Source organism: Pelophylax lessonae (genome assembly GCF_965119305.1).
Source record: "Pelophylax lessonae genome assembly, chromosome: 7".
Lineage (NCBI taxonomy): Eukaryota > Metazoa > Chordata > Amphibia > Anura > Ranidae > Pelophylax > Pelophylax lessonae.
In genome coordinates, this window is record NC_138774.1 from 41,905,825 (window position 1) to 41,933,519 (window position 27,695).

General features: G+C 45.2%; 1 protein-coding gene across 1 annotated transcript in view; it reads left to right on the top strand.

Moving 5' to 3' along the window:
- The window catches only part of LOC309559758 (class I histocompatibility antigen, F10 alpha chain-like), a gene marked incomplete at its 3' end in the record, with an annotated part of 301,690 nt that extends 290,924 nt beyond the window's left edge, over positions 1–10,766 (top strand). The window contains exon 6 of the mRNA XM_082263194.1: positions 10,723–10,766. Coding sequence (XP_082119320.1) covers positions 10,723–10,766 — 44 coding nt within the window. The remainder of the gene's footprint in view (positions 1–10,722) is intronic.
- Between the last annotated feature and the right edge of the window lie 16,929 nt (positions 10,767–27,695).

The following is a 27,695-nucleotide window of genomic DNA, read 5'->3' on the forward strand; positions in this document are numbered from 1 at the left end:
GCAACTCTGGCCCTGAGAGACACAAATGATAGGCAGAGATCTGAATGTCCTGTGTCTTATGGTCATTCTAGCTTAGGAATTTGAGACTCACTGTGTCTATAAATTTGGCTCCATTATGCTGGACAGTGCTGTAGATATTGATTGCAGTGAGTTGGGGGCAGATGATTCAGAGAATAGACAAGCTCACACCCTGCTCTTAAGCTCCATAATTGTATATCACGGTGCCCAGCTTATTAAGGAATGGTCCCAGCACTTAAGCAACCCCCAGTTAATTCAGATTCTGGCACTGATAGCAAGCTAAGGATCAAATGGACAGTCCGGTAAACTCAGTGCCCGCAGTCTGTAATAAAGCCCTTCTTGTCAGTTACTGCAGCGGTTAATGTCATAAAGTCTCTTACCAGTCCACACTGGAGTAGTAGGGATATCAGTTGCTAGTAGGTAAAAGATTACCCTTCCAAGCGGGACTAAGACCTGTTTAAGACAGTTAGCCGGGCACTGTTGGAGCGGGGCTGTTGACGGGAGTTTGTGTGGATAAATTCCACTGGCCGTACAACTTCGGTGCAGCCGTAGCCTGGCGTAGTGGCTCTGAGATTCCAGGAGGTGCTGTGGGGGGTGGGCGCTGAGGAGTGCAGGGTGGAGTGATGTACCCAATGCGTGACGACCACTCCAGGGGGTCAGAGGGATCCAGGAGCCAGCTAACCTGTAGAGAAGGCTTAGAAAGGGGGTCCCAGAGTCTAAGCCCTGAAGAGAAGTGTGTCTAAAGAGGGTGCCGGTGCGGGCCTTGAAGTGTTAAGCGTTGCAGCAGATGTACAAGTAGCTACCTCAAAGGAAAGTGTTAAGGGAGCTTCTACAAGGACTTTGTGCCACAAGAAAGTGACAGAAGTCAGTTCAGTACTAACAGACCACAAGTCAGCGTTAATTAGCGCTAATCGGCGTTGACCAGTATTCAGCCAGCGTCAAGTCAGCGTCAGCAGGCATCTTTTCAGTTGCCCCCCTAGTTTTGTGCATAGTTTAGTCAGAAGAGTATCCCACTCATCCCTTCTCCCATCCAAGTTCTCAATAAACCTAAAAACCCAAAGATACTGGACTGATTCTTGTCTCAGTGCTCACATTTGATGAATATGCCTAACTGTGCTGTTGTTGCTAGCGGTAACCCTGGCGGACCCATATTCAGCAAAACGGCTTGGAATTCTGCTACAAAAGTATAAAAAAACAAAGTTATGTCAAAGCACTTAAACCCTCCCTGATTTTTGAGCCCACATACACGCACATACTAATATAAACACATGCGTTGACTTTGCCTATGCATGAAAATGCCAACTGCACTACACATTCTATATAATGCCATGCATGTTGGAGTGAGAGCAATAATTCTAGGCCCATTATTCAGTTAACTCTCAACTGATGCCCTGTAGGGGCTTTTAACCATTTAAGCCCCGGAAGATTTTACCCCCTTCCTGACCAGGGCCTATTTTGCGATTCGGCACTGCGTGACTTTAACGGACAATTGCACGGTCGTGCGACGCTGTACCCAAACGAAATTGACGTAATTTTTTTCCCACAAACAGAGCTTTCTTTTGGCGGTATTCAATCACCTGTGCGATTTTTTGATCATGCGCTATAAACAAAAAAAGAGCAACAATTTTGCAAAAATAACAATATTTTTCACATTTTTTTTATATGAAATTCCCCCCCAAAAAAATGTAAAAATCAAAATTTTTTAACATTTTCGGCCAATTTGTTTTATGCTACATATGTTTGGTAAAAAAATTTGCAAAAAGCGTATTTTGATTGGTTTGCGCAAAAGTTATCGCGTTTACTAACAAAGGGAAAGATTTTTGTCATTTTTATTGTTTTTTTTAACGCGTAATGGCTGCGATCTGCGATTTTTTTGCGGTACTGCGACATTGCGTCGGACAGATCGGACCCTTGACTGACATTTTTTACACTTTTGGGGTAACCAGTGACATTTGTACAGTAATTAGTGCTATACATATGCACTGTTACTGTAAAATTACATTGGCAGTGAAGGGGTTAACTTTTTTGAGAGGGAGGGGCTATGTGTGTCCCTAGGGGCGTGGTTATAACTGTGATTGGCTGTGGCTTGAGGTGTAGGAACAGTGATCAACGGTCCTACATAGTAGAACCGTATGATCACTGTTTCTACACAGGGGAGAATGACAGGCGGCTTGTTTACATCAGCCGCCTGCCTTTCTCCCTCTGCACCGACGATCGCCGAGTGACCGACGGACATCGGGTCCACCGGTCACACGCACGGGGGCGTCCGTGACCGCGCGGGAGCGCGCCTCCGGCGGCGCGCGCTCGCTCCCTAGCCCCCTCACAGGCTAGCGACGTATCCCTACGTCGCTCTGCCTGTGAGGGGCTGACTGCCGACGTAAATAGTCGTGCGGCAGTCGGCAAGTGGTTAAAGCATCAACTATAGAAAGTCAGGGTACCAAAGTTGTTGCTATTTCAGGGGCGCACACAATGTTAAGACTTGATGCAACCTCATATTTTACATTTTATCAAAAAATTAACTCTAAAATGAACTTCAGTGTAATTTTTACTGACATTTTGTGATTGATAAACTGTTGCGCTAATATCATGTGTCATAAAAAAATTCAACTACCAATATTTTATTCTCTAGAGTTTCTGCTTTCAGAAAATTTTATAATGTTTTGAGGGTTTTAAGTAACCTTCAAGTCTGAAATGGTTTTTCAAAGATGTTAAAATTAAATGCAAAAATGACTCTGGCGCTGAAAGTGTTAAATTAATTTTATATTCTAAATGTTTAGAGCTCCCCGAGGAACTGTGTGGTTTTTTTTTTCACTTTTCCAAGGGCAGTGCCCAGCTACCAATGCCCTTTATTTGACAATCCCTTGCCTGTTTGCTTAGCAAATGGCGATCATTGATTTTCAAGATTTGCCTTCTATCGGAGAGTTTTACTTTAGGCCCCTTTCACATTTGTGCGACTTGTCCTGTGATTTGGGATTGCAAAGTCGCACGACAAATTATACTCCATGATTTCCCATGAGTACCGTTCATATCCGTACAACTTCAAGTCGCAATGACTTCAAAGTAGTCCCTGCACTACTTTTGGGACGATTTTAATGTGTTTTGATGCCCAAAGACATAGGCATTGCTTCAAGTCCAGCCTACTCCAGCAGCACTTCCTTTCCATCAGCAGCAGGACATTTTCTGTGAAAATGTCAGTTTTTTCTCTTACTTTACTAGCTGTTTATTTTGTCAGCTTCTAGTGTTAGTCTTCTCTTCGGATGAAGATGGATCATGCGGTGCTGGGATTCGGACTGACCGCCCTGGTTTTCCAGGGCACAGAGGGTCAGATGGACCCCCAGCCCGCCATCGAGCGTTCAGCCATGGTTCACCCTGGCATTACGAACGACCCATCCCTGTTCGCTACAGGGATGCAGCCGTGAGGTGGCTACCTCACAGGACTCGTCTGCGGTGCTGCAGGGTCATGTCCCTGGCTCACGGCACTCCCTGTCAGATGAGGACAGAGGTTTTCCGTGCATAGAGGCTCCCCACACCATCTGGTACAGGTAAGTACTTCTGTGTGGGGCCTCTGTCTGGGGTGGCAGTCTGTGTTGCTGTGTGTTCCCCATGTCTGTGCCTGTGTGACTCCCTGTACGATCCCTGTGTGGGATCGCTTGTGCAGATACTGTATGTTGCCCAGGGGTCCCTGTCCCTGTGTCACTTAGGTGCATTGTTGGTGGTACAGACGTTTCTGGTTATGCGGCGACCGCAGCGGTGCATTTTCGCGCGGTCCGCCATCTTAACTATGGGCAAACATGTGTAGCTCCTCTGGGGCGATCCTGCATGTTATTTTGGCGCCATCCGCCGCCATTTTGTGGGCGGTGGAACGATCAGTCCGGCCGCATGTCGGCGGCCATTTAGGCGTAGCCTCCAATGCATCCCTATGGGGCAGCCATTTTCCCTGGGTCTGGCATATAGTCCAGCCTACTCCAACAGCACTTCCTTTCCATCAGCAGCAGGACATCGGTAGCAACGCTCTGCGAGCTCTGCAGGTTATCACTCTCAATTTTCCTCTGTGCTATCGCTTCTGCACACCGCAGCGTTCTTAAAGGGAACAGTACATTGTATTGCACTGTAGTTTGTTTTCTGATAACTTGAGCAATGGATTCTCAGGAAAGCAAGTTTCCTCCAGCTTTAGTGGGGGGCCCCAGTTCTCCTGTGGCTCCGCTGCGACCCGATCTGGCTGCTGTGGTGGCGACTTTGGTGGCAAATATGGAAATGCTGATGTCTGAACGTGCTGCGAGAAAGAGGCCCAGGTTGTCTCTCTCTTCTGATTCAGATGGGGATATGGCTGCTGCTGCGAGCGTGCCCTTTACAGGGTCCCGCTCATCCTTAGACCCCCCAGGGTCTGAGGGGGAGGCTGAGATGGAGGGGGTTGATACCTCCTCCACGGGGTCGCCTGAAGAACGGGCGACCATGGATGAGTTGATTGTGTCTGTAAAGGACACCTTACATTTAGAGGATGAGCCCTGTCCTCCGGGCGTTGTGTCCTCGTTTGGGACGCACAGGACCTGCAAGTCTGCGCAGGTTTTCCCCTGCCCAGCGGAATTCCATTACACTGTTAATGAAATGTGGCACACGTTGAAACGTCCATTCCTGGTACCTAGTCGGTTCAAATTGCTTTATCCTTTTGCGCCGGCTACGGAATCACGATGGTGTGTGCCCCCACAGGTAGATCACACTGTGGCTGTGTTGAACAACGCTACCTTGGTTCCTACTGAGGATACCCCGGTTTTTCGGGATCCCACGGACCGGCGGTTGGAGTCTCTAGCTCGCCATTCCTATACAGTGGCGGGTTCGTTGCTCAAAACCGTTTTCGCTTCCGTTCTGGTGGCTCAGGCGGTGGCTGATTGGATTAAGATGCTTAGGAGCAATCTCGTGTCTGATGGTGTTCCGCCTGCCCGGCTGGAAATGGTGGATCAGATCCACCAAGGAGTCATGTACTTGTGTGATGCAGCCTTGAATGAGGCCCCCTTGGTGGCTCGCCGCTCTAGTGTCGCGGTGCTTAACCGGCAACTGATATGGCTGAAGAGCTGGTCGGCAGACCAGTCCTCAAGGAAAACTGTTGCTGATTTTCCCTATGCTGGTTCTCGCCTTTTTGGCGAGGTGTTGGACACCCTGGTAAAAGGCGTCACGGGGGGCAAGAGCACTATGCTGCCCCAGAACCCGAAGAACAAGTCTTTTCGAGGCAAGCGGGGTTCTGCGGCTAGATCCAATCAGGGGTCCTTTCGTGCCTTTCGGAACCAATCCACGTGCAAGCCCTTCAAGGCCCAGGGCAACCAGAAGAAGCCCTGGGCGGGTAGCAGAAGTCCGGCAATGCCGGCTCAGCGGGTCAATCCGCCTCTGCCTGAAGGGGTGCCCTCACCCATTTCTGGGGTGGGGGGACGTTTGCGCGGTTTCCTCCAACCTTGGCTGCTCCGGATATCGGACAGGTGGGTTCAGGAAATCGTTCGATCGGGTTACAAGATCGAATTCCTTTCCTGGCCGGCGGACAGATTTTTTCCCTCCAATCTTCATCTGCTTCCGGGGCGTCTGCAGGACTTGCATCAAGCGGTGCAGGACCTGCTTGCTCAGGGAGTGATTGTCCCGGTGCCTCATCTGGACAGGTTTCGGGGGTTTTATTCGAATCTGTTCACTGTGCCCAGGAAGGAGGGCAAAGTGCGTCCTATTCTGGACCTGAAAGCGCTGAACCGCTTTGTGCGTGTTCGGGAAGTTTCGAATGGAGTCTCTCCATTCGGTAGTGGCCTCCTTGAGTCCAGGAGAATTCCTGGCTTCGATAGATCTGAAGGATACGTACCTGCACATCCCCATTTTCGAGGGTCATCAGCGGTACCTTCGGTTTGCTATCGCAGAGGACCACTACCAGTTTGTGGCGTTACCTTTCGGTCTCGCTTCGGCACCAAGGGTGTTTACCAAAGTGTTGGCGCCGGTTCTGGGCCTGCTGAGGGCCCAGGGCATTGCGGTCTTGGGTTACCTGGACGATCTGCTTCTGAGATCACGTGCCAGCCAGGACCTTGTGCGCGATCTGTCCATCACGGTACAGATGCTCCAGGAGTTCGGATGGACCATCAATGTTCATAAATCGGCGTTGTCTCTATCGCTTCGCCTTCCCTACCTGGGAATGGTTCTGGACTGCTCAGGCAAAGGTGTTCTTGCCGGAGGACAAGCTCCGGACTTTGGGGGATGAGCTCAGGTCCCTCAGGGACAACCCGTCCTCGTCACTCAGGACCTGTATGCGGGGCCTGGGGTTGATGGTTTCGGCCTTCGAGGCGATACCCTTTGCTCAGTTCCACACGCGGGCTCTCCAGACGGAGATCCTGGCCAGGTGGGACAGACTACCTCAGTCCTTGGATCTGGGTGTCTCCTTGGGTCATCTGACCAGATTGGCTCTTCTGTGGTGGCTCCAGTCCCCGTCGGTGACGGAAGGCAAGTCCTTCCGTCCGTTGGTGTGGACGGTGGTTACCACGGACACCAGCCTGTCGGGCTGGGGTGGAGTCCTGGACAACCTGTCTGCCCAGGGCACTTGGTCGGAGGAGGAGTCCTCCCTCCCGATAAATGTGCTGGAATTACGAGCGATCAAACTCTGTCTCTTCCAGTGGTCGGACCGTCTACGGGGCCTACCTGTCCACGTACAGATGGACAATGCTACCGCGGTGGCTTACATCAACCACCAGGAGGACACCAGGAGTGCTCGAGCTGCCCGAGAGGTGACCAACATTCTGTCTTGGGCTGAGACTCATGTCCTGGCGATCTCAGCTGTTCACATTCCGGGTGTAGAAAATTGGCAGGCCGACTATCTGAGCCGCCAGACCCTGGACCAGGGGGAATGGTCCCTACACCCGGAGGTCTTTCAGATGCTGTGTGCGAGGTGGGGATCCCCGGACGTGGATCTGTTCGCATCCCGGCTAAATCAAAAGGTGGAAAGGTTTGTGGCAAGAACGTGCGATCTGTTGGCGGATGCCTCGGATGCGTTGGTGGCCCCTTGGCATCAGTATCGCCTGATGTACGCCTTTCCTCCAATTCAGTTACTATCCCGGTTCCTCCGCAGATTGGCCTCGGAACCGCACATGGTGATTCTGGTGGCTCCGGACTGGCCTCGCCGGTCCTGGTACGCCGACGTTGTTCACCTGGCAGTGGCGCCTCCGTGGCGTCTGCCTCTGCGGGAAGATCTCCTGTCTCAAGGTCCGATCTTCCATCCGGCTTTACAGTCGCTGGCTTTAATGGCCTGACTGTTGAGACCCAGGTCTTGAGGGACACGGGTCTCTCCCCTGAGGTTATCCCTACCCTAATCAAGGCTAGGAAATCCTCCTCTGGTAAGATCTATTACCGTACCTGGAAAGCTTATTTCGCCTGGTGTGTGTCCAGGGGGTTCTCTCCTCGTTCTTACTCGGTGTCGGGAGTGTTGGCTTTCCTCCAGTCTGGAGTGGATCAGTGCCTGGCGCTGGCCACGATAAAGGGCCAGGTGTCTGCACTGGCGGTCCTTTTCCAACGCCCTGTGGCATCTCATTCCTTGGTTCGCACCTATATTCAAGGTGTGCGACATTTGGCTCCCCCCAGGAAGGAGCCTTTACCTCCATGGAACTTGAACTTGGCTCTGTCCGTGTTACAGCGTGCTCCCTTTGAGAACATCCGGGAGATATCGTTGCCTCTGCTGTCGAAAAAGGTTGCTTTTCTAGTGGCGATCACTTCGGCTCGCAGAGTGTCGGAGCTGGCGACGTTGTCTTGCCGCTCCCCTTACTTGATAATTCACAAGGATAAGGTGGTTTTGCGACCACCCCCATCCTTCCTTCCCAAGGTGATCTCTGAGTTCCACCTTAATGAGGACATTGTCCTGCCTTCGCTTTGTACGAAGCCTAAACATCCAAAGGAGATTGCCTTGCATTCCTTGGATGTTGTCAGGGCGATCAGGGTTTACCTGTCGTCTACGGAATCTTTTCGGAAGACGGATTCCCTATTTGTCCTTCCTGAGGGATCTCGGAAGGGCATGGCTGCGTCGGCAGCAACTATTGCCAAATGGATCAGACAGACCATTGAGCAGGCTTATGCCTTGAAGGAACGGGTTCATCCCTTCCCTGCTAAGGCGCACTCTACCAGGTCTTTGAGTGCGTCCTGGGCCTATTGGCATCGGGCCTCGGTGGCCCAGGTGTGCAAGGCTGCGACTTGGTCGTCGGTGCACACCTTTTCCAAATTCTACAAAGTAGATGTTCTGGCATCAGCTGATGCTTCCTTTGGCCGCAAAGTTCTCAGTGCGGCAGTGCCATGAAGGACCCTTGAATTTTTTCTGGGTCCCTGGCTGTTGGTATTTGCTTTCCTGGGCTGTTGCTCCTGTTGAGCATTGTTGGTTCTGTTGCCCAGTTGGTTCTCTTACGGTGCATGTAAGATTCCTTTCTCTGATGTGGGTACTACGTTGCCTTTTCTACGGTTGCGTCTCCCACCCCTCATGTCTATACTGCTTTGGGACATCCCAACAGTGATGACTTAGAGGAGGCGGCGACTGTCGGAGGACGTAAGAGAAAACTGAATTTTTGTAAAATCTTACCTGTAAAATTCCTTTCTCTGAGTCCTCCGACAGTCACCGCCCCGCCCCCTCTTTTGGGGTTCTTATTACCTATTGCTATGCTACCAAACTGAGTTGGGAGTGGTGATGCAGGGGGGGTATTGACCAGATGGGACAGCCCCCATGGGTGGTTATATGCTAATGTCTTTGTCTTTGGACTAAGTCTATATGCCTAGCTACTCTTGCGGATGGGAAGACAATACCCAACAGTGATGACTTAGAGGAGGCGGCGACTGTCGGAGGACTCAGAGAAAGGAATTTTACAGGTAAGATTTTACAAAAATTCAGTTTTTTATCATACAAACATCACCTAACTGACAAACACATCATACTAATATTGTTATTGTTGTAATGAGAAGGAAAGAGACCCATGTTCTTGTATTAAAGTCAGTGCAGGGCCTCACCATAGCTATAGTAGTGATTGCCACCTCTGCCATCTATCTTGTTACACCATTCAAGTGCTCTGTATACTGGCCATGTGTGTGAGATTTATCTGATATTACACTTGTGACAGACCCAACCATCACAGGGGCTTTTGGAGGGGACAGTGGGGTGGCCCGTTGCCTACTATGGGCCCTGACTTTTAAGGGGGCTCTATTCTTGGCAGTTATGTGCCTGGGGGACCCTTGGAGTGGTCTCCAGACTTTGGGAATTCAGGTCCGGGATACAGATTTTGGGTCCTTTGTGCCCAAACCAGCAATAAATGCTTTAGACCGTGAGACTCAGAACAGATGGTAATATGATCAGCTCAGACCAACCTGATATTAGGGTCTCCTGCTATAATCTGTTCATTGTTATCTGTGTCTTTGCCCCATTGTGTGCCTTCTAGGTGTGAATTCCCATTTTTAATTGAGTCACTTATTGTTTCTGTCTGCCTGCTCATCTTTTAGAGATGTGATTATTATTATAATTGTGTCCACTTTACCTCGTTATCAAACCAATGTGGGATGTTATGTGTTTATGCTTATGATAATGTGTAATGTACGTTGTGAATCCAGGGTTGTGGGCTTGGTGCCAAATGGTCTAGGCCAGTGGTCCTCAACTCCGGTCCTCAGGGCCCACTAACAGGCCAGATTTTAGGTATTACCTTGGGGAGATGCAGGCTAGAGTACTGCAATCATTGAGCAGCAAATTATATCACCTGGGATGTATTTCAGTTATCTTGCAAACCTGGCCTGTTAGTGGGCCCTGAGGACCAGGGTTGAGGACCAGGGGTCTAGGCAACTAGGCTTGTTTAAGTGACTAGTTGTTTAAAGCGTAGATCCATGCTCCTTCAGAAAAAATAAGTCAGTAGCTACAAATACTGTAGCTTCTGACTTTTAATATCAGAACACTTACCTGTCCACAAATCCAGCGGTATCTTAGGCCAAGCTGATTTTTTAATCTGCTCTCAAGGGGCTGCTGCCTCCATCTTGGGTATGATAAAAGCCGGTTCCCTACTGTGCATGCTTGAAACAGCGCGCTGCACTTTGTGAATGGCCCAGTGTCGTGGGAAGTAGGAGTGGGGGGCCAGACTTCTGGATGAGTTCGCTGCAGCGAAGTCAGCTGGAAGTGGGAGCGGGTACCTGTCAAAACCAGGTACCTGCTCCCCCGAAAGGTGCCAAATGTGGCAGTGGAGGGGGGAAGGAGGCAAATAAGCAGGGCTTCCCCTTTTGGGTGGAGCTCCACTTTAATTAGCTTAATGTTTATGTTGGCTGTTCCTTAGCTATGTTAATTATATTCCAGTGTATAGTTTGCATTGTATACAATAATGTGATCAGGCTCTTCCTGATCTTGTGCTATATATTCTGTGTGAGTATACAATAAAGAGTTCAAGTTCCAGTTTGCACCTAAGCTAGTGTCGTCTAGTTCGTGGGTGCTCAGCCATAATACCTGGTTCTTGGGTCCAGACTGGAGGAAGCTGTATACTGACGGAAGCACCCAAGCCGAATGCTGGATGGTTCCATCTCAACCCTGATATAGCCATCTTAGTGCAAATAAAAAAATTATTACGGACAGTACTAACATACTCAATTGTTTCTGTCGCAAGTGCACTAATATGGCTACATTCACCTAAAGCAAGTTAGTACTATAATAGAAGCACATGGTAATCATTGCTTTATATTTTACAGCTTCCGACACCGCTTCTGACAACTGCATGGAATTGAAGGCCTGAATGTAAGTTTTCAGTTCTCTATTAATGTTCTAAATGTTGCTACATTTGATTTGACACATGTTGCCCAAAGAAAACCAACTAGACACTGCCTCATATGTCCAAGGAAGGTTGTAAATCCCATCTTTGATAATATATGGTATTCACTATAAAAATTGTGAACATGAAGTCAGGAGGTCCTTAAACTCAGACCTTCACCTACTTCTACCCACTTAGTCACTTGGTGGCCCCCAGGTTTTCCTGGGCTAATACAGTTTTTACCCATTTAACCACTTCCTTCCCACGCTTTAGCCGAAAGATGTCTACAGCATGGGCTTACAATGCTGGGAGGGCGTACATGGACATCCTTCTGTGTCTGCACTTCCCATGCATCCCCTGCAGCATGTGGGCAGCGCGCTCTGTGATCACTGAGTCCTTCACAGATCAGGGTAAAGAGCCAATGACAGCTGATCACAGGATGTAAACAGAAGCTGGTTATCGGATTTTCTTTCCTCACAGTCAGCGTGAGGAGAGAATAGCAAAGCAGATAACCCGCTTCTGTTAAAGGGACGTCGGCACTGATTATACGTTTTCTGATTATCAGTGCAGTCTCATCAGTGCTCACCATCGCAACCTATCAGTGCCCATCAGTGCTGCCAATCAGTGCCCATCATTGCCTCATCATTAGTGTCACCTATCAGTGCTGCCTATCAGAGCCCTTTAGTGCCGCCTATCATAGCCCTTTAGTGCCGCCTCATCAGTGCCATCTTATCAGTGCCCATCAGTGCAGCCTCATCAGCGCAAGTTTTCGGTCTTTTTTTTTTTTGTTTAGAAAAAATACAAAAACGCCAGTGGTGATTAAATACCACCAAAAGAAAGCTCTATTTGTGTGAAAAATGATAAAAATTTAATATGGGTACAGTGTTGCATGACCACGCAATTGTCATTCAAAGTGTGAGAGCGCTGAAATCTGAAAATTGGCCTGGGCAGGAAAAGGGTATAAGTGCCTAGTAGGCAAGTGGTTAAAAACAGCCCTGCAGTCACCACTCATATTTTTTGTCAATTAACTTTATTTCCCTGGACATATTGGGGGCCAAGTCACATTAGGCGTTTTTGTAATTCAACTGTGTAAATGCAATGCATTACCATTCTTTAGGATGTACTGCATTAAGGTAGCCAATTTATTTTAAACGGTCTGGCAGTGCCTCATAGCATGAAAAATGGACCTGACACTTTTTTTTCCAATGCAGTGCAGGACAAGTGTGCCATTGTGTGTTGCAGTGCAGGTGCAATGCCTGCTATTGTTAAATTGCATTGGGGTGATTTGCTTAATGAATAGCACCTTAAAGAGGTTGTAAACTCGAATTATTTTTTTTTTATTTTTTTCACCCTGCAAGAGAAAGACATAATGAGCTAGTATGCATCGCATACTAGCTCATTATGCAATACTTACCTTAGAACGAGCCCCCGCCGTGCCGCTCACTCACCTCTATGATGGGCGACATGTCCAGTCGCCCGTCTTCCGGGATCGCGGCATCTGGCCATCTGATTGGCCGGAGCCGCGGTGATGTCACTCCCACGCACGCGCGCGAGAGCCGACAGTCACGGCACGGGACTCTGAAGGAACGGCACGAGTGGCCGTTCCTTCAGAGCGCATGCGCCAGTGACGTCACTGGCTGCATGTAAGGTAAATATCTCCTAAACGGTACATGTTTAGGAGATATTTACAGTACCTATAGGTAAGCCTTATCATAGGCTTACCTATAGGTACAAGTTGTAGAGGAGGGTTTACTTCCTCTTTAATGCACCACACCACACTTCGCTCATTACTATAACATATAACATTTAATTGGCCCTAAATAGTACTTTCTTATTGGTTGAGTCAATACAAATTGCAAGCTTTCAAAACAGCTCAGGTCTCTTGTTCAGGTGATGCGAATGGGAGAACTTAGCTGTCTCCGAAGCTTGCAGATATATTTTTATTCTATTTTTCACAAGTCTTCTATTTTATGTTAAACAGTCAAGGTATGCAAAGAATTTTTATATTTTTAAGCATGAGACCGCCGCTCAACATAGCCGATCCTGGTGTGGATGTATACATGTGAAAGCCTCATTCAATGCTGCTCCTCAGGCCATGCCCCTGACCACTGGGGCTTAAATAACCCCTATGGGCAAAACATGTCAGGGGACACTGCCTGAGGAGTGGCATTGACTGAGGATTGCACATGTATACATCCACACCAGGTTTGGCTATGGTGAGCAGTGGTCTCATGGGTGCCCATGGGGCCCTATACCTCAGCCTGGAGTGGCACCACGAAGCACTAATGACCTTCGTGTTATAAACAAAAGCCGTTCTATACACAAATAAGGAAGGATGTGTATTACCAGAGTACCATAAAGCTGATTAAGGTTTTCAGTGTGTAAAACATGTTGGGTGAAGACTCCATTTTATATTGGATGAACACTGTACCTTTCCTCACATTTATGGATAGGACTGATAATAAAACATTTACTGAGAGTAACAAAACTTCTGATATAGGACTATATAAATATATACTTTTTGTTCTTTGCGGGGCCACAAAGGAGAAGAATGGAGACTGTTTTCTCTATTTGTATACAATTCCAGCTTTGCTTCATTCTTTTTAGAAATACACACTTTGTGATTACGGAGAACCTGTCATATTCCAGAATCAGTATAAATGCAAACATAATTAGTTGGTAGACATCATGTGCTCTTCTATGATGATAGGATTTTTAGAAAATTTTAGGGAATTTTAGAATCTATACCACACACACCAGATATGAGTGACAGGGACACTTTAAGTATTATACATTCAGTAGCTGGTGGTATCTGTGGCAGCCATTCATTCTGCATTTTTTAGAGGTGAAATTCCATGGTTCTTCATATCCATGGCTCATGGCTGATTTGATATTGTAATGCAAAACACTGAGGTCATCTTTGTGAAAAGTATTTATTACATTTATATTTGTTCCGTTATGCCTACTGAAATATTAACTGTGTCCAATATAAATGTCCATACTATACTGCTAGCCATGTTGTCTTCCAGAGTCCACAGTTGTCCTCCTTCTGAAATGTGCATTAAATAAGAACTGCTGTGTTGACCACAGCCACCAATCACATTTAGACTTTCAGATCACAGCCTTACAGTTGTACGGCCAAGAAATGCCATCATAGGTCAAATTTACTGGTAATCCGCATGTGCACAGGGTAACCTCCATTCTCCAACCCAATCATTATTGAATGGGTAGGAAAAAAAAAACTGATTGCAGGATAACTACTTTGCCAGTAGGTGTGTATGGCCAAATGTGTAAAAGTTATGAGATTGAGTGAGCCCCAGATTGGAGAAACCAATCTACAAACATAGGACCAACTTAATCAAAGAAAGAAATATGGTTATGCAAACATTAATTTATTAGTTGTAGGGGGGCGTGGCCAGGACAGGCATGTGAGCAGACTTGCTTTACAGAGCTCCTGCTATTAATCCTCCAAAGATCTTCTCCCCAGCCAAGATAACAACAAACGGAGGCCTAAGAAAACACTTAAACTGCAGGCAGACACCCCAAGGATTACTGGCAGTGGCATCCTGATCAGGAGACAGCGATGGTGAGGGGCAGAAACAGAGAGGAGGCCGCAGCGCCGGATGGACAAGATGGCACCCAGACCCCCCAGCCACAGCGTGGCCCGAGACAAATACAAGGACCCATCCTCAGAACAGGACACAGAGCAGGCATCCCAGCCATCCCTCAGTGAAACCCAAAAAGCAGTACACAAATGCACAGCTTCAGTTGATAATCTTAAAGAGCACTTAGGGGGCTTGAAAGAGGAGGTGTCACTGCTAAGGCAAGACCTGCAAAAGATTAGGGAGTGCGCCACAGCCACTGAGAGTCCCATTAGCGACTTGGAAGATCATCTCCCTCCTGTTCTCATTGACACTAAACTCGCACTACAACAAGCAGCTGCTTCTCATAATAAGACAGACGGCATTGAGAACAGGCTGAGATGCAATAATGTGCACATCGTTGGGATACCAGAGAAAACCGAGGGTAGGGATCCCACTGAGTTTGTGGAGCGCTGGTTACGGGACAACTTCGGGAAGGAAGCTTTCACCCCACTATTTATGGTGGAAAGGACCCATCGTACACCTCTCCGCCCGCTGCTACAGGGTTCCCCACCAAGACCCATATTAGCATGCCTCCTTAATTACAAGGATAGAGAAATTATCCTGCGACTAGCCAGGGAGAAGGCCGATATCCGATACAATGGAGCCAAGATATCATTATACCTGGACTTCTGAGCTCAAGTTCAACGCAATCGATCCAAGTTCAATGATGCCAAGGCAAGGCTACGCTGATTACACCTACCCTATGCTATGCTGTACCCGGCCAAACTCAGAGTCACCGCAGATGGTCAATCTCACTTTTTTGAATTGGCAAGTGAGGCGGCCTCATGGTTAGACCATAATGAGCATAGCTTATGCCGCCGACAAGGAGGTGGTGAAGAGGACTGATCTTTGAGAAAACTTCAGAGTTCATTCTACACCACCTATGGATTTAGGCCTTCTCTCTCGAATTCTTATACAAAGTAGGCTGGGGACCCATTACTTATAGTGCAGAATAGCGAGAGGCTTACAGTGACAAACTTACCTTTTTTCAATACCTACATTATATGTGCTTACACAAGCATCATCACACCTGCCGTGACTGGTTTTCCATTTTGTTTTTGCTTTTGTTTACTCTTTTAAGTTGTACCCCAATCGAAATAGCTGAAGATGAATACAAGGTGTTCCAGTTTCCTTTACTCAAGCATCAGCTGAAGGGGGTGCAAGATTCTATCCTGATGACGCAGTTGCACAGTTTAGTTTATGATGTTTGTTTTGACTTTCAACAGGAATTGAACCCGCAAGTATCTTACATTTACAGTCCTTACTTTGGTATCCCAACCCACAAATAAGTCACCAACTTTTATGTACTCTGATGGGCTTGCATGACATACCAGCCCGACAAACGCCCTGCTGGACAGAGAACATTCCCACGATCCATTGGTGGTCCTCTCCTTTCACTTATTTCAAATTGACCCACAATGTCGATACCAATAATATTGTGGAATGTTAGGGTGGTGAATAATCCCCTAAAGCGCACCATGATCGCTACGTGTCTCCGGAAGTTTCACCCGGCCATAGTTGGGCTGCAAGAAACCCACTTGACCGAGGAGACTACACGATTTCTACAATATTCCTGGTCAGCAAAGGGTTATCACTCCACTCACACCTTATTCTCTGGGTCTTTAAATAGAACATACCAAAAGATGTCAGCGCTGCTAAATATGCGAATAAAATGCCAACTGTGCTTACTCTGTATAATGCAATAAACAGTGCAATCCTATAGGACATTAAATATCCATATCCATGTGTATATGAAGATAATAAACGATAACAGTCAATAATCAAATACAATAATCAAAGTCCATATAAAGTGCTCTCAGTGCATTAAGTGCTTGATAAATGCTTCTTTGAGTGCTGTAAACGTGCTCCCCTATTGATAACGCCCTGTGGGAGGGTACAGATGTAGAATTAGCCAGTGGAAAGCAAGATTCAGAGGGCAGAAATGGGGGCATTAGCGGTAGGGTGTTCGAAGCTCCTAAACCCAGGGTGGGTATGGGGAAAAATCAAGAGAGCAGCCTAAAAACATCAAATGAGGATATATGTAACCGGTAACAAAATTACGAGGCTTGTATACCAATGCCAGAAGCCTGGCTACCCATATGGAAGAAAAATATATTTCCAAAATATTTAGGGAAAATGTTTTAGAAATATATTGAATATGGCCAAAATTGTAGCATTTCAAATATATTTCCAATTAATTTTGGAAAAATAAATTAAGAATGTTTTTTTAAAATATATTTAAAATATATTTTTCTTCCATGTGGGTAACAAGATGGGAAAGCTGGAGCTACTGATGTTTGAGGAGGACTTAGATTTTGTGGGGATAACAGAGACTTAGTTTGACAGCTCTCATGACTGGATGGAGACCATTCAGGGGTATTCCCTTTATCGCAGAGATAGAGAAGGTAAAAAAGGGGGAGGGGTATGTCTGTAAATTAAGAACAGTGTACAGGTAAATATGAGGGATGATATTAATAATGGAGCTATGGACGAGGCAGAATCCCTATGGGTAGAACTTCAAAGGGAAGACACTATGGGGAAGGTAATATTGGGCGTATGCTATAGGCCCCCCCAACCAGAGGGAGGAGGGGGAGGCGGACCTCCTTTTACAGATAGGATTGGCAGCAAGGATGGGAAATGTCATTATAATGGGGGACTTTAATTATCCAGATATAGACTGGGCAGAAGGAACCGCGCATTCAGCCAAGGCTCGGCAGTTCCTAAATGTTTTGCAGGACAATTTCATCGGTCAGATGGTGAATGCACCGACAAGAAACAATGCGGTACTTGACCTACTGATTTCCAACAATACAGACCTGCTCACAGATATAGAAATACGGGGCAACTTAGGAAACAGTGAGCATAGGTCAATTAGTTTCAGTATTAATTATAGTAATAGGAAACACAAGGGCAATATAAGAACACTGAATTTCAAAAGAGCCAATTTCCCAAAACTGCGCTCTCTGCTAGAAAATATCAAATGGGATAGAACCCTGGGAACAAAGAATACGGAGGAAAAATGGGAGTGCTTCAAGAGCATACTTAACAAAGGGATTGACCAGTGCATTCCAAAGGGAAATACATTTAAAAGAGCAAAACTAAACCCTAGGTGGCTAAACTCCAACATAAAAATGCATATTAATGCTTAAGGAAAGGCCTTCAAAAAATACATGACTGAGGGGTCATTGGCAGCATTCAAGCATTACAAAGAGTGTAATAATAAATGTAAAGACGAAATCAGGGTGGCTAAAATAGAACACAAGAGACATATAGCGGAAGACAGTAAAAAGAACCCCAAAAAATTCTTTAAGTATACAAACAGTAAGAAAGCGAGGCCAGAACACATTGGCCCCATAAACGACGATAAGGGAGTTTTGGCCACAGAGGACAGGGAAAAGGCGGTAGTGTTAAATAATTTCTTCTCTTCAGTCTTCACAAAAGAATTGGGGGGGGGGGGGGGGCTACACTAACCCAGCTTGTAAGGCCAAACTAAACAACACACCTCAGGAAATACCGCCATGGCTAACAGAAGATAGACTTAGAACTAAACTAGAGAAACTTAACATAAATAAATCACCGGGACCTGATGGCTTGCACCCGAGAGTTCTTAAAGAGCTCAGCCAGGTGATTGCCAGACCATTATTATTGATCTTTAAGGATAGTTTACAGACGGGTATGGTGCCAGCTGATTGGAAAAAAGACAATATGGTACCAATATTTAAAAAGGGGCCGAGATATATCCCGGGTAACTATAGGCTGGTCAGCCTAACATAAGTAGTCTGCAAGATTTTTGAGGGGATGTTAAGGGACCACATACAAGACTTTAGTAATGAAAATGGTATTATTAGTCGTAATCAGCATGGATTCATGAAAAATCGTTCTTGCCAAACCAATCTATTAACCTTCTATGATGAAGTGAGCTGCCACCTAGATAAAGGTAAGTCTGTGGATGTGGTGTACCTGGACTTTGCAAAGGCCTTTAAAACCGTTCCCCACAAACGCTTACTGTTCAAACTAAGGAAGGTAGGTATGGACCATAAGGTGAGTACCTGGATAGAGAACTGGCTCCTAGGGAGGTTGCAAAGGGTGGTGATTAATGGGGAGTACTCAGATTGGGCGGGTGTGGAAAGCGGGGTCCCCCAGGTTCTGTCCTGGGGCCAATCCTGTTTAATTTATTCATAAATGATCTAGAGGAGGGGATATCGAGTAAAATCTCAGTATTTGTGGATGATACTAAACTAAGCATGCCAATATCTTCTGGGCAGTATGTGGAAACCTTACATGTGGACCTGAACAAAATAATGGGGTGGGCAACTACATGGCAGATGAGGTTTAATGTTGAAAAATGTAAAGTAATGCACTTGGGTGCCAGAAACCAGAAAGCAAGCTACTCATTAGGGGGGAACCTCTGGGTGAGTCTAGGATGAAAAAAGACCTGGGGGTACTGGTAGACAATAGGCTTGGCAGTGGCATGCAATGCCAAGCCGCTGAGAGCAAAGCCAACAGAATACTGGGATGTATAAAAAAGGAGATTCACTCCAGAAATAAAGAGATTATTCTCCCGCTCTACAAGACTCTGGTCCGGCCACATTTGGAGTATGCTGTCCAGTTCTGGGCACCGGTCCTCAGGAAGGATGTGCTGGAACTAGAGAACGTCCAGAGAAGGGCAACAAAAATAATTAGGGGAATGGAGGACATCAGCTATGAGGAAAGACTACAAGCACTGAACTTATTCTCTCTGGAGAAGAGACGATTGAGGGGGGAAATGATATCAATGTACAAATACTGTACTGGCAACCCTAGCATATGGAAAAACCTATTCAGAGAAAGGGAATATAATAAGACACGTGGCCACTCACTAAAACTAGAGGAAAGGCGGTTTAACCTTAAAATACGCAGGGGGTTCTTCACTGTAAGAGCAGTAAGGATGTGGAATTCTCTTCCGCAAACAGTCGTATCAGCAGGGAGCATTGATAGTTTCAAAAAAACGATTAGATGGGCACCTTAAAGACCACAACATACAGGGGTATACAATGTATGGTTAACAGCAAACACACACACACACATCATAGGTTGAACTGGATGGACTGATGTCTTTTTTCAACCTCACTAACTATGTAACTATGTAACGCGTCTAGCCAATCCAGAGGGTACCACGTCACTTCTGGTCAGTGGAATGCACACTGGAAGTACACTGGAACCACCGCACCGCACATGCTTAAATGTGAGTGGATATTTTATCTTTGAATAAATTGTTTTACATACTTCACCATGGAGATCCCCTTTTTTTTTATTTTGAGTCACGGAGCCACACAGTAGCTTAACCAGTCCATACTGAAGCAACGTATCCCCACCAGCAGTCATACAGACGGGACCAGGACCTTTATTCAAATCCCAGGCTTATGATCTTCACCTTTCTGGTGAGTAGGATCGCCATAGGGGAACACTATTTGGAGCACATTTACAGCACTCAAAGAAGCATTTATTAAGCACTTACTGCACTGAGAGCACTTTATATGGACTTTGATTATTGTATTTGATTATTGACTGTTATCGTTTATTAACTTTTATATACACATGGATATGGATATTTCATGTCTTATAGGATTGCACTGTTTATTGCATTATACAGAGGAGGCACAGTTGGCACTTTATTTGCATATTTAGCAGCGCTGACATCTTTTGGTATGTTCTATTTAAAGGCACAGGCACTTTTATGTTAGCAGCAGCTCATATTAATTTAATTTTGTCGCACATGCACTTTTATATTTTATATTATTTTATCCATAAGCGCGAGGTTCTTTTTGCTGCACTTATTCTCTGGGTGTCAGTGTATTGGTACATAGATCAGTGTTGTTCCAGGAGCTGGACTCTAGAGTTGATAAGGAGGGCCACTATGTGTTCCTTTATTGTACATTATGTAACGTTAAGATGATACTAGCATTTGTATATATTCCACCTCCATTTTCAAGAGATGTTCTGCAAATTCTTATGACCTATCTAATAGATAAACCGGACCTCCTGCTATTTATAATAGGTGATTTTGATTGCTATCTGGACCCCCTTCTGGATCGCCATCCCCCAGTCCATCCTCCAGGGGAGCGTACAGACACGGTGCTGGGGATTTATGTCTGAGGTGGGTTTGCTGGACATGTGACGTTTATAAATTTCCTACTACTAAAAGATTTTCATGCTTTTCTAAAACACACTTATCACTATCCCGAATAGACTTATGTGTGGGCAATACTCTTATGCTTAGATATGGGTCTAATATTAAATAACATACTAGAGGCGTGTCAGACCATTCCCCAATTGTTGCAGAGCTAGAGCTCTGTCCTCCGACGGACCTCCCCAGGGTGCCCTGGAAATTAAATACCTACTGGCTACAACTGTTTACCTCACATGATCAGATTGTGGCCCAGATTGGGGACTTCTTCCAAAATCATAACTCATATGAGAACCTTGGTCAAAAATGGGAGGCCTTCAAGGCAGTACTCAGAGGGATAATTGTTACTGAAATAAAGGCAATAAAAAAGAGGTCATCTAAGCTTCTCTCTCAAATGGAGGCACAGGTCACACAATTTGAATTAGCATATATAGTTACACCTTCTGATTCCGCTTGGGAAGTCTGGGTGTCAGCCCAGAGTGCACTGGACCGTCTGCGGGCTTACTCGGCGGAACGCAAATGGTTCTTTAACATAGCAGCATTTTTCGAGGAGGGGGAGAAGACTGGCCGCCTTCTGGCAAAAATTGCCCAGTTGCAACAGACATCACTGGCCATAGGGGCTATAAGGAGTAACTCCGGTAGGATTGTTAATAAGCCTGAACTAATTATAAAGGAACTAACCAAATTCTACTCCTGCCTTTATCAGCCACAGAGCACGCAGTCCCTTGAGGACCTGTCGTCCTACATTCAGGGGATTCCACTTCCCACTATCACTATGGCCCAGAGGGCTAAATTGGACGCTCCTACCACTTTGGCGGAGCTTCGGAGGGCGGCCGGTATATTTCCTACCTGTAAAGCTCCTGGTGATGATGGCATCCCGATGGAGGTCTATGTCAATGAAATGGAAATATTGAAGTCTCTAAATATTTCTAACCTGAAATGAACATTCTATATTGAACTTTTTTTTCTGTGACTTACAGTGAAATAGCCGCACACAGCTGTCTAAATTTCTCTTCTTTTGACCATATGGTTGCACGCTCTGTGGGGGGGTCGGTTTCAATATACTTGGGGGATGTGAGGTGGGGAGGGTTGAGGAACAGGAAGTACTTGACCATAAATGGTAGTGTGTTGGAAGGAACTTTTTTTCTATGGAAACCCTCCCCCCCCACTTGTTTATATGCTAAAAGGGAGTTTCCCTCCCTGGGTGGGTGGATGTGAGGCAATAAAAGGCTAGTCAGACTCTCATATCTCCTCTTTGACTCTCTGGCTGGACACACAATGGTAACGTAGAAAGTCTCTGTTTGAGGTAACCCTTTTGTCTTGTGTATCCCTATTGCTTTGTGTAAAGCCCCGTACACACGTACCGATGGTCGGCTTACAAATGTTCCTCTTTTCTCCCCGGGATGTCGGTGTCTGCTGAAAAGTGCAAAGACAGCACAAGGACAGCACAAGAATTTTGTCCGCCGACTGCAGAAGTGATGTCATGTAATGGTTAACTTTCCCTGTGTTTTCTATTTTCTGAGCATGCCCAGTCTTGCAAATCTGCGGTCTGTCGGCCGAATTGTGTACTGACAGGCGAACAATCGTCCGTTCTGGTGTCGGCATACAAATATTTTCATGTTTGCACGAAAGACTTTTGTCCGCGGATTGTGCGCAGACATCTGTCGGAGGCACCATACTAACACGCGTACAATCGGCAGATCCTTCGTCCACCGACGTTTGTATGCCGACGATCGGTACGTGTGTACGGGCCTTTACCCTTTGTCCATTGGCAAACACTGTATTTGTAACATCACTGTATTTAAGATTTTACCATCTACGTTATATTTAATTATTGATGATTATTCAAAGTATATTTTCTGTAAAATAAATTAGATCTTTATTTTTTTTAGCAGTTATCATTCATTATTGATTCTAATAGTAATAGCCTCAACAGCATTGGCTAGATTATTTTATATACAAAAGGTTATAATCACTTATTAGATTTATTATTAAATGAATAAGTGAAGTGGTGGAAAAAAAATCACCATAACAGATGGTGCCCCTTGTGTGAGGAGTTTTCAATGTTTGGGTAAATGTTTATATGGAAGACAGAGCTGATCTATGAAGTGCTATGTCTTTGTTTTCACCTCTGTATCCCTTATAACCCAGACTACCAAGCTTTTAAAGAACTTTCATTTTTTTTTACCTTTTGTCTGTACTAACACTTTGATGAGACTGATATGAACAGTATAATTAAAATAAAATGAGAAATCATCTGTACTGCTCAGTTGCGCCTCATTGCACGAGGGTGTACGTGTAAATGATAAGGGCTCTGATTGAACGCTTGGAGGTGCGGGAGAGGAGTTGCCCTTTTTGTGAAGTAATTGCTGCAATGTTTTCGTTTTGTTTGCCCTTTTTCAGTGCAGTCAACAATAGTTTTCAGGGCAACTGATTAGTGAATTTCTTTTTTTCTTTTAATACAGATTCAATGCTCTGTAACTATTCAAAGTTGAATGTGTTAAATAAAAATCTTAGTTGGAGCAGCATTAAATCTGTAGTTTATTTATATATATATATATATATATATATATATATATTTTTTTTTTTATATATTTTTTAAATTTTTATATTTTTTATTTATTTTTATTTTTCATATTTATTTGTATTATCCTTCTTGTCCATTTCTCTTTACTTCCCTATCTTTCTTCCCTTTCCTAGTTTAATAAAATGCTCTCTAAGTTGTTCTTTTGATTTCTATCTTCTATTTTCTTAGATAATGTAACTAAGACACCTGTCATATAATTTTTTTTGTTGTGAATTATGACATTCTTCCCGACTCAGCCTCAGAAGTCAGGTGGGGACCCACAGAACCATATTTAACAACCATCGAAACCAGGGTATCCCTGTATATCCAGGTCTTATGTTATATTTTACATCCCTCAGTCTGCCTACTGCTTTAACCTGAGCTTTACCTGTCAATATTATAACCCTTATAAGTAATAATCCTTAATGGCCACACAACTGCATCAATCTTGATTCCCCCCCCCCCCCCAATAATTGTACTCTGACATTCGCCCTTTTATTTTTGTATTCATGCACGACTTTCCGGAGGCCTTCCCTACCACCACCTGAAGAAGCAACAACGACCACCATGCCATAGCTTGAGACAAAGGTGCAAGACTGGACTTTCCTTAATCATGTTGAAAAGTGGCATCTCGCGATGTTTGCGGTTCATCTTTGCAAACATCACACAGCATTCCCTTACGGGGCTAAAAGATGCCAGGATCCCGCCATCGATGTTGGAGTTCCGCTCTTCCAAGGAAGAGGAGTGAATAAACATCGCTGCACATGCACTCTTGGTCCGGATGTGAGTTCTCAGAGACACCAGGATTTCTATGGCTTCTCAGTCTCAAGTCTATGTTGATGTGTTCATAAGAACAGATAAAGAGTTTTGTCCTGTTCAAGAAAAGAAGTGGAGGCTGCAGTGGTGGTGGGGGGGTTGGGCCTTCTGGGCTGTTGTGGGTGGGTACAAAATCATAAGTTCAAGAACGAACTTCAGGGGGAAATGAAATGGAAATATTAAAGTCTCTAAATATTTTTAACCTGAAATTAACTTTATATATTGAACTTTTTTTTTGTGACTTACAGTGAAATAGCCGCACAAAGCTGTGTAAATTTCTCTTCTTTTGACCAAATGGTTGCACGTGGAGGGTCGGTTTCAATAGACTTGGGGGATGTGGGGGGGGGGGGGGGTTGAGGAACAGGAAGTACTTGACCATAAATGGTAGTGTGTTAAATGTGAAGTGGGGGGGTTGAGGAAGAGGAAGTACTTGACCATAAATGGTAGTGTGTTGAAAGGAACTTTTTTTGCTATGGAAACCCTCCCTTCTCCCCCCCACTTGTTGATATGCTAAAAGGGAGTGTCCCTACCTGGGTGGGTGGATGTGAGACAATAAAAAGGCTAGCCAGACTCTCATATCTCCTCTTTGACTCTCTGGCTGGACACACGATGGTAACGTAGAAAGTCTCTGTGTGAGGTAACCCTTTTGTCTCGTGTATCCCTATTGCTTTGTGTAACCCTTTGTCCATTGGCAAAACCCTATATTTGTAACATCACTGTTTTTAAGATTTTACCATCTACGTTATATTTGATTATTGATGATTAATTCAAAGTATCTTTTCTGTAAAATAAATTAGATCTTTATTTTTTTAGCAGTTATCATTCATTATTGATTCTAATAGTAATAGCCTCAACAGCATTGGCTAGATTATTTTATAGAAAAAAGGTTATAATCACTTATTAGATTTATTATTAAGTGAATAAGTGAAGTGGTAGAAAAATCGCCATAACATCAGATATGGGGAGACGATATTACCACACCTGTTAAAAGTATTTAATGCTTCGCTGAAGGAAGGCCAACTACCGGCATCATGAACCGAGCTATGGTGGTTCTTCTTTTTATACCAGACAAAGACCCCCTGGACCCAGGGTCTTATAGACCGATTTCCTTGCTCCAGAGCGACATAAAAATATTAGTGAAAGTCTTGGCTCTTAGATTGAATGAGGTTGTATCGTCGGTAGTACATCAGGCTCAAGCAGGATTCATGCTCAGAAAGTTAGCAGGAGGTAACCGGCGAAGACTTTTTATTAATATTCAGACCCCAGCAGATAACACTGGCAATAGAGCTCTACTGTCCCTAGATGCACACGGTGTAGAATGGAATTATCTCTGGCTGATATTGGTAAATTTGGGTTTGAAACACAGTTCATATCCTGGGTTAGCCTTTTATATAGTGCACCAACTTCATCCCTAAGAATTCTGGATATGATTTCCTCTTCATTTCCTCTGTGCAGGGGAACTAGGCAGGGCTGCCCCCTGTCCCCATTACTATTCGCCCTCGTCATCGAGCCACTAGCTGTCCTCATAAGAGCTAACCACCCTAGTGGCGGTGTTCCGATATGGCGAAATCCAGGAAACAATTATGCTATATGCAGATGACATGTTGCTGCTACTAGGAGACACTAATTTATCTCTGTAGACTGTTACGAACCTTATTCTTGATTTCGGCCAATATTCTGGACTGAAGATCAATTGGACCAAATCAGCGTTGCTCCTTCTGGATGAAGACTCTACGCAAATAGTAGCCCCCACATGTCCCATTCCTATTACTGACAAATTTAACCACTTAAGCCCCGGAGGATTTGGCTGCTAAACGACCAGAGGGTATTTTGCGATTCGGCACTGCGTGAATTTAACGGACAATTGCGCGGTCGTGCGATGCTGTACCTAAACGAATTTGGCGTCCTTTTTTTCCCACAAACAGAGCTTTCTTTTGGCGGTATTTGATCACCTGTGCGATTTTTTGATCACGCACTATAAACAAAAAAAGAGCGTAAATTTTGCAAAAATAGCAATATTTTTCCCTTTTTTTTATATGAAATTCCCCCCCAAAAAATGTAAAAATCAAAATTTTTTAATATTTTCGGCCAATTTGTTTTATGCTACCTATGTTTGGTAAAAAAAATCGCAAAAAGCGTATTTTGATTGGTTTGCGCAAAAGTTATTGCGTTTACTAACAAAGGGAATGATTTTTGTCATTTTTGTTGTTTTTTTTTTTAACGCGTAATGGCGGCGATCTGCGATTTTTTTTGCGGTACTGCGACATTGCGGCAGACAGATCGGACCCTTGACTGACATTTTTGACACTTTTGGGGTTACCAGTGACATTTCTACAGTAATCAGTGCTATATATATGCACTGTTACTGTAAAAATACACTGGTAGTGAAGGGGTTAACTTTATTTGAGAGGGAGGGGCTGTGTGTGTCCCTAGGGGCGTGATTCTAACTGTGATTGGCTGTGGCTTCAACTGTATGCAGAGTGATCAATGGATCTACATAGTAGATCCATGTGATCATCTCTCATACAGAGAGGAGAATGACAGGCAGCTTGTTTACACAAGCTGCCTGACTTTCTCCCTCTCCCCCGCCGATCGCAGAGTGGCCGGCGGCGATCGGGTCCGCCGGTCACACGCGCGGGGGGGTCCGTGACCACGCGGGAGCGGGAGCGCGCCTCCGGCGGCGCGCGCTCGCTCCCTAAACCCTCACAGGCGAGCGACGTAGACCTACATCACTTTGCCTGTGAGGGGCTGACCGCCCACGTAGATAGTCGTGCGGCGGTCGGCAAGTGGTTAAATACCTGGGGATATACGTGACATCCTCCCCCTTAGAATATGGCGCATTAAACATTACTCCGCTTTTACACAAACTTCGGGATAAAAATAAAATTTGGAATAAATTGCCACTGTCAGTCACAGGTAGGGCGAATCTTATCAAGATGATACTAATGCCCCAGCTTCTCTATCCCTTGCATAATTCCCCGACTGCTATACCCTTCAAAACATTCAGAATAGTAAACTCTATATTTAGAACCTTGTTATGGGGGAAACGTACACCAAGAAGTAAACTGGAACAACTGCAAAAGCCTAAGGATGGGGGGGGGTCTTGCCCTCCCTAACCCCTGGCTATACTATATAGCAGCTCAACTGCAACACTTAAAAAGCCCCAACTTTGCAGTGGCGAAACATGTTATAGATCCTATGCCCTATACGACATGCATTATACTTACCTATATCAAGAAAGACTCTATCTCTGAAGGCCTTGAAGCCCTTAGTCTCGCCAAACCAAATAAAATCCTGCTGACATAAAGCCTCATTCAAAAAATCTGGAATAATAAAGGCCAAATACTTACAGCATGCTACCGGGTATACGAAGTACAGCCCGATCTGGAAAAACAACAATTATCCAGAGATAGGGAAATTGGTGCATGGCATTCGATGGAAGAGGTGTGGGATAGTATGGATGTCCCAGATCTTGCGAGATGGTGTTCCTGATACCTTTTGCGTCCCTGCAAGCTGAATACTCTCTACTCAATCATATGCAGTTTTACTACTTGCAATTAAAACATGCAGTCAGGGCGCAGGGGGAAATGCCGGAATGGCGGCTGTCTCCTACTCCTATATTTAATCTTATACAACAGACAGCTCTAAAAGTTTTATATCTCAATGTTACAATATGTTAATATTGGAATTTTATAAAGGCAACCCTAGTAAAGCGACTTCAG